The 8,003-nt window shown below is 30.7% G+C and overlaps 1 protein-coding gene across 1 annotated transcript; it reads right to left on the bottom strand.

Moving 5' to 3' along the window:
- Nucleotides 1-86: 86 nt before the first annotated feature.
- LOC107412285 (hypothetical protein At1g04090) lies at nucleotides 87-3,412 on the bottom strand. Its single transcript, XM_016020030.4, has 2 exons — nucleotides 2,983-3,412; nucleotides 87-2,087 (listed from the first exon to the last, which is right to left on the bottom strand). Exons 1-2 carry the CDS (start codon nucleotides 3,083-3,085, stop codon nucleotides 493-495), a joined length of 1,698 nt encoding a protein of 565 aa, XP_015875516.3. The 5' UTR covers nucleotides 3,086-3,412; the 3' UTR covers nucleotides 87-492.
- Nucleotides 3,413-8,003: the final 4,591 nt, after the last annotated feature.

The raw sequence follows: 8,003 nt of genomic DNA, 5'->3' as shown, positions 1-8,003 counted from the left end.
AACAAGTCGAGAGAAAAAACATATATGAACTAGATTTGCTGGCTGTGCACGTCTTTTTACCTTTAGAGTTGAAAATGCATTCCATATCCTGTGAACGCAAAAAATAGTACATTACATTGAACAAAAAAGCATCTATCCACACACGGATCAAGTACAACTACAGTTGACAGACTCAAGGAGACAAAGCTTTTGTTTCTCTAAGAACACAATCGGTTCCTCAGAACCAGGCAGTGCTAACAACATGCATTTAGTTTCCAGAAACTGTATTTCCTCGTGTATTTGTGGGGATCACAATCGTGAGGAAATAGCTTAGTAGACAATTGAATAGATTTTCTCAAGATTTTCATAATTTTCAATCCTAAGAATACAGCGAGAGAGAAAGAGAAAGCTACTCATTTTTCTACAAACCTTGCTGACTCATTTTTCTACTAACCATGCTGCAGGATGGGAAACCATCTCCACACCCCTACAAGAAAGGCATGCATGGAATAGCTAGCATATTTCATCTCCTAACCAATTATCCTTCTCCTTTGGGCCTGTTGGTCCTTCCTCGCCATAAAGCTCTGTTGGGAACAAATCAAATATGTTCTCTACTGAAAATCGAACATAAAATGGAAGAAGATCAATCAACTTGTCCAGTTCGGTTCTTGAATCATACACTATGGTTGGTCCCCATTCTTGCATATACTGCAACCAACATGGTTCAGCAACAACTCCATCACCAAGATATGCGGCTGAGATGATCTTGTACTTAGTACTTGAATCAATAAACATCTTGCTTTGAGCACAATCATTTCTCACTCCTATTCCTAACTTTGTTGAGCCCTGGAGGTAGGTTCCTGGATGTGCAAAACTAGCATGACCGTGTTTCGAAGAATAAACTATTGGTTTGTTCCCTTCAATGAACTCCAACTCAGAAGCATCCACCCATCGTCCACCACTGTGTTCAGAGAAGAAAGCTTGCCAGAGTTCACCAGTGAAGTTGCTAACACGAAGGGTGAAGTGTTCCCAATCACTCACATGTTCTCCTACCTTGCTCATTGCGATACTCAGTATACCAATCTTAATGGTAGCTGGTCCATTAAAGGGGCAAAATATCCACATAGCAATATCAGTGAAAGTTCCTCCAAGTGTTGGTTTTACATGAACATAGAGCTCTGCACTCTCCATGTTTCCTTTCTTGATATGGTCTCGTGCATCATCATCAGTTGGCAGATCTATCCAAAACGCACCATCATTTATTCCTCCACTAGGCAAGTTTGAGCCTTTATAATCAATGGGTTCACCCTTCTCAGAGCCCTCTCGACACAAAAGTGCCCCATTTTTGAAAAACCATTGTACAGATGAGGGCAAAAATTCCTCATCAGGATGGAAGAATACAGTGGGACCATAGTTCTTGATAAGCGAATGAACCTGGTCTAGATTTGGCATTGCATTTAGGCTAGAACTAACGTTCTTCAAGCACGCAATATCTAGTTCTTCACCAAAATCCGAGTAAGTACTGCAGTAGAATGTACCAACATGAACACCTCTATAAAACACCCCCCTTTGACAGGGTGTAGTGCTCCAAACCTGAAATGTGTCCGAAAACCTTGAATCTTTAGAAAGCAGTTGCTCACATGTTTCACAAGACTCTGTAAGATCTTCTCGTACACATCTAACTTCATCGACATTGGGTTCTTCTAGCCTGTCAGTGACCATAAAACCCATGGCTTTGTAGCCCATTGGTGGGTTTGGCAACCAAATATAACCACAATCATGGTGTGAATCTTCACTCCAGACTAATGAGTAATTGATGGGCTTTATTAGACCTGGAGATTCTGATACCGATTCTTGCATATAACCAACTTCCGACTTGGGAGAAGTAGCTTCACCAGCAACAAGTAGATACCCTCTCAATGGCTGGTCATTGGGCTGGCAGTAGTGACCAAGGCAGAAAAACCCATCTGGGATCTCTTTAGGCTTATAAAATGTAATACCTTTGGATTTCCCACGTAACGGTCTGCAACTCCAAATGCTCTCAAACTTGGTGATTTGGATAACGTCGATTTCTCCGAGACTAATTCTTCCAGTAGCAAATCCTTGGCCTAAGAACAATTTTAAGAAAGTAAGCTAATTGATTATATCCATGGTATTTGGTATCATTATCCACAATATCAAGATCTCAAAATGGTTAAAAAAAAATGATGAGTAATATCAACTTCAAAAGAAGGATTTTTGTTTACTTTTCTGAGGTCTTGATCAAGTACACGAATGGAATTAATCAAAACTGATATGGGATCACTAAATTTTTTGCCTCTCCATGAGGAAGAACCACGAGTACTTATTTATACTTTCTCAATGGACCATTGCATATCACGATTTGAATTTTCCTCGCTAGGGATATACAACGGAAGAAGGAGAAGATAGTACTATCAAACAATAAATAATCAAATTTTCAATCCAGAAATAATGGAATATATATATATATATATATATGTTTTTTCTTTATTTATTTATTTATTTTTATTAACTCTTGCTTCGTGTTAAGAAGTCAGTGAAACAGATGGACAGGATCTCAAGCTAGGTGGCATGCTATAACGGTTTTACCAGCTAAGGATTTTTTGGTTTTTAAGAATTTATTCAAATGTTTTATTAATTTACACAAAACAAAAATCAACAAGGTCAGGACCAACAAGCAGAATTAATAGAGAGGAAAAGGGAGAATATAAGAAGTGTATTCGACCAAACAACTAAAAAAAATAAAAGCGTGAGAAACAGAGACAAAGACAGAGAGAAGGAAATGAAGAAGTAAACAGACAATTCAAAATCATATACATCCACATCTGCAGCATATGCCAGATTCAGAAACAAAAACAAAATTTTACATTTACTTCAAAAAAAACAACAAAGGCCCAGAATTTTATAGACCAAGATATGTTTTTTTCTTTTAATTTTTTATTTTTATTTTTTATATCCATCTTGGAAAAAGGTAAATAATACCTGGAGGCCATTCCGGTAGCGGTGAAGGCAGAGAAAAGGGTTCAGGCTCAGAGGGAAACAAATCAATAACACTATCCCAGCACCAACACTCACTCCCTATCATCTTTAAAACTCTGCAAAAACTCTGTACAAATTCAACCACTTTTTTTGCCAAGATTATGATCCCCCAACAAACAAATAAACAAAAAGCAAGAGCTTGAAGAAGAAAGACAGTTCCTCTCACCCCTTATAAAATTCAGCAAAGAATTAAAAAGAGAGAGAGAGAAGACCCTTCTCTTCCCCCTCAAAACTCTCACCCAACCAACATGCACTTGAATGAGAAAAAAAAATGGAATTTAGAACATTTTTTTGTTGGGTCAGAGACAGAGAGAGCTCTTTGCTTGGACGCTTCCAAAGAGAGAGAAATGGAATGGAGGTTGAAGTGGCAAAAGAAAGGAAAGTGGGGTGACTATATAATATTAATAAAACATAAAAAAAAAATATATATATATATATATATAATAAAAATATAAAAAAGGAAAGTGTTAATGGATATTGGAATTTTTTTTTTTTTTTTTTTTTTTTTTGTCTGCTTTGCGTAAGTTTCTTTGTATTTGGATATTTGCTTTTCTTATTGGTTTCATCCCCAGGTAAAAACCAATCAATCATATGTACTTTTTTTTATGAAGTACCATTTTCATCATCTTTCTCACTCTCTTTATTTAGAGACTTTAATCACGCTCCAATTATGAGACCCCTCATACCTCACTCTCTTTATTTTAAAGTTTTTATTTTACAAAATTAAAAATAAATTAAACTTTTTTAAAAATAAAACAGTAAATTTATTTTAATTTTTATATTGAATATTATATAATTAAATTTAATGTTGAACAAAGTTTTTAAGCTACTATCATATTTTAATTATTAAATTTTATTATTTCCATCCATTGGTGTTTTTTAAATTATTATTAACTGCAAAAAAAGATAAAAATTAAGGAAAATAAACATTACAATAAAGATATATAAAAAAATAAAAAATAAAAATATAATATAAAAAAAGTATTGTTTAAGAACATTTTAAATTTTCATTTTTTTATATTTAAATATATTCTTTATTATTAAGAAGATGTTCTTTATTTTAAGCAGCTCCTTTAGAGATGCTATAAAACAACGGTTTAATGTCTCAAAAACTGATTTCAACTTTTGGTTTGTGAAGTTCACGCGCTCCAAGAAGCATGGATCAATATTTATCATTCGTATTTGTAACATTATTATTTCCATTTATAATGTCTTGGATTGAAACAAAATACAGAGAGGAAAACACCGCTGCTTCTCTTTGGCTATTTGTGAAATTTAGAGAATATCTATGTACATATTATTCTCATTTTTAACTTTTTTTATTTGGAGATTCATCTTTTAACTTAAGTCATTTTTTTTTTCTTATAACAGAAAAGTGAAAAAAAAAAAATCATGTCATTTTTAGTAGCTGAGTTGTGGTTTTGGTAATGGTGGGTCTTCAATCTAATCTATTAACAGGTTTTAATTGGTTTCCAATCTCTCTCTTTTTGGTGTGTTTTTACTGCAGCAAGCAAATGGTTTTTTTTCTTTCTTCCTTTCTTTAAATATAAATGATGGCCTAACTAACCTATATATACGTATATATATATATATATATATATATATAATTATAGCAAGAAAATATTAAAAACTTCCACCCAATTAAAGAGAAAGAAAATAAAAAGTTTTGTATATATATATATATATATGTTAATTAATTATTTAATTATTTATTATCTGTTTCGAATCAAACAAATAAAAACCTTAAACAAATGATGTGAGTCGCCACTAAAAGTTGGGCAAATTATTGTAGTTCATATTAAAAAGGCAGGAGTATGTATGATCAAATAAATAATCGATTTTACCAACGTACTATCAGTAGTAGAAAAAATTTATTGGTTAGTATATATAAAATATATAATAAGCTGATTCTATATATTTTGCCATTACAAATAAATAATTTTAATTTTCTAAATGCATATATTGAGGAAATATATGTTGGAAATATTGCACATTCAAAAAAAAAAACAAAAAAGTAGGTATTTGGGATCATATAGGCATCAGAGAAAGCATATTCTGCATGCCACTGGCAAATTGAGAGAGATTGATAATGTCTTTTTTTATTTCTTTTTATTATTATTATTTAAAAAAAATAATAATAATGATGTCTTTGACAAACAAAATAAATGAATAACAATTTGCCTTGACTTGCTGTTTACTTTTCCATCCAACTTTAATTTCTATTGCCTAATAAATTGCAAGCATACAAAATTTCGTAATCCCGTATATATATTATCCTTCCCTGTCATTAATTATTTAGGATTTTTATATATCATAATTAGTATGTCTTTTTCTTTTATTATATGCTCTTTTTTTATATTTATTTGATACGATTTTTTTATAAGTTGCAATATGCTTTTGATACAAATTGATTATAAACATACATACATATTTGTAACGGATAAGAAATTAACATAAATAAAATGAAACGAATTAGCTCCAGTAATAAAACATCTTTATTTGTGCTCATGAAAATATAAATTCAAATCATACGGAAGATATGAAAAATGAATAATTTGTATTGAGATAATTTATTTAAAAAAAAATAACAAAAATAATATTTAAGATAAATATAATTTTTAATTCGAAAATATTTGTTTTGAATTTCTTAATTCCAATCATCTTCACACAAACAAAATTGATTTTCAGTTTTTTTTTTCTTTTATTATTATAATTGTTGTTGTTATTATTATTATTATATTATTTTGAACCACTCAAACAAAATTTAATGAATATTTGAATGGAAATTAAAATAATTGGTAGTCTCATTCGGGAAAAATAAAAATAAAAAATCATAGTCATCTTTATTTTTGTTTTGGCTCCATAAAAGTTGGGTTGAGAGGAACATTTTTTGCTTAACATGTATGCGTAATTGGTCAATAGAAATTGACTGTAGTTTTAATTGGATTTTCAAATTCTTTCCAAGCTCTTTTAACGAGAAATTCCGTGCACGTTTTAACATGTTTTTCTTACTTTTCAAGGCTCAAGCAACCTTTTTCTTTTTTTCTTTTTTTCCTTATTACTATTATTTTGTTTTGTTTTTATGATTACTTCAGGCGACTTAGACGCTAAGTATGATGCGATGCATCAATATTCAATAATAAGCATTTGACAATTGGAAAAGCTTCTTCAAAACCCCTAAACCAATATATATATATATATATATATCCTAAATTTTCCACCAAAAAAGTATATCATATCATATTTATATCTTTGAACATTGACCAAATAACTTGTTTGGAGCCACCCACATGCCGGTATACTATTTGTCTTCTAAAAAAAAAACATAAATTAAAATCAATTTTGTAGAATTGAAATATCATTTTAATTAATTAAGCTTTATATGTAGTACGGATAAATAATTAGTTGTTATATAGAGAGTAATTTTTTTCTATTTAAAATATTTAAAAGAAGAAGAAGAAGAAGAAGAAGAAGAAGAAGAAGAAGAAGAAGAAGAAGAAGAAGAAGAAGAAGAAGATATCTGATTCACTCCTAGGCTATCCCCTTTGCTTTTAAATGAAAACAAGTAATTTTTTCGATTGGTGTTTTCTTTTTCTTTTTTTTGGTAATAGTGATTTTCCATTGGCTTTTTTATTCCAATTAACTCGGATCCCACCAATTAAATTGCATGTGTTAAAAAAAAAATCAAATAAATAAATTAATAACTCTAATTTCCAAAGCATAAAGGATAAGACCACTACGTAAGAGAGATAATGTCTTAATCTTTTGACTAATAATAAAATCCCTTTTTATCAAAAAATTAAAATAAAAATCCCTTTCAAAAAAATATTATCATAGGTATCAAAAACTTTAATTTTTTAATTAGTTATATCATAATACAGCATCAACTATATAATAAATTATTAATAAGTGAAGAGGAAGAAATTTATTTTATACTATTTACAATTTCCACGTTTAAAATATCATCGAAACGAGTACGTGTATGAATTTTTTTTCTTCTTTTTTCCCCTCTTAGAGATTACATATTTTCGATTTGGACACTTATTTATGAAAGCCGCCCAGTTGGACACTTATACAGTAAATTCAAAGCCGCCCAGTTGGACACTTATTTATGAATATAGAAAAGTAGTCACGTGGCATCTTGAAGAGCTCTGGTGCACTCAACTAAATATTTAATATGAATATGAAATGCAAGTATATGAACCTATCATCGGTCTAATTTAACTCAAGTTACATAATTGGTTAACACTTCTTTATTGTTATTATTACTATGATTGTTTTTTGAATTCGTTTTTCAAATTGGGCTGACAAAGTAAAGTCGGCCTATATATTAAAGCCCATTTGATAATGTATCACTTTGTAGGTGAATTTGGTCCAATGCCCCTATAGGGATGAACTTCATAATTTTTACTTTTTCATTTGATATTTTTTTTTTTTACCCTTTTAATTTTTAATAATCCCAAAATATCCTTATATCCAAATTAAATATTTTTATTTTTTTTTCTTTACCCGACTATTTTCTTCTCCTTCATCACCCTTCCCCAAAGCTGGCTCATCTCTTCTCATTCATTAAGCTCATCTCTTCTCATTCATCAAGCTTTCTTCACTTAGTTGCCATTTTGCCAAACAGCCCTGTTTCGTCTCTCCGGTCACCAAAATTCCATACAAAGAAATTGATGGTTTGGAATTCGAAATTAGGGTATTGTGAAGAAGGAGAACGTGGATTTGTATACGAAGCTCAAGGGTGGTACTACGTGGTGGAAGCAGATGCCCAAGCTTGCTGTTTCACTTGGCCTCTCTGATAAAATGTTTGTTCTGTTTGCTTCATTTTTCCTTTGACTTTTCGATTTGAGTGGTTTCTAGGGTTTTTTTAAAACATTTATGGGGTGTATTTTTTTTTTTTTCTGATTGCTTTTGGGATAAGTTGGAATTGAAATTAGGGTTATGTTTTTTTTTTTTTTTTT

The sequence above is a fragment of the Ziziphus jujuba genome, chromosome 10 (assembly GCF_031755915.1).
Source record: "Ziziphus jujuba cultivar Dongzao chromosome 10, ASM3175591v1".
Taxonomy (NCBI): Eukaryota; Viridiplantae; Streptophyta; class Magnoliopsida; order Rosales; family Rhamnaceae; genus Ziziphus; species Ziziphus jujuba.
The sequence above is the reverse complement of the archived record's forward strand: the minus strand, read 5'-3'. Positions and strand labels throughout refer to the sequence as shown.

Coding starts and splice junctions, on each gene's coding strand:
- LOC107412285 (XM_016020030.4), bottom strand. CDS start 3,085: ATGATAGGGAGTGAGTGTTGGTGCTGGGATAGTGTTATTGATTTGTTT. Junction 2,088..2,982: donor GCTACCGGAATGGCCTCCAG/GTATTATTTACC, acceptor AATTGTTCTTAG/GCCAAGGATTTGCTACTGGA.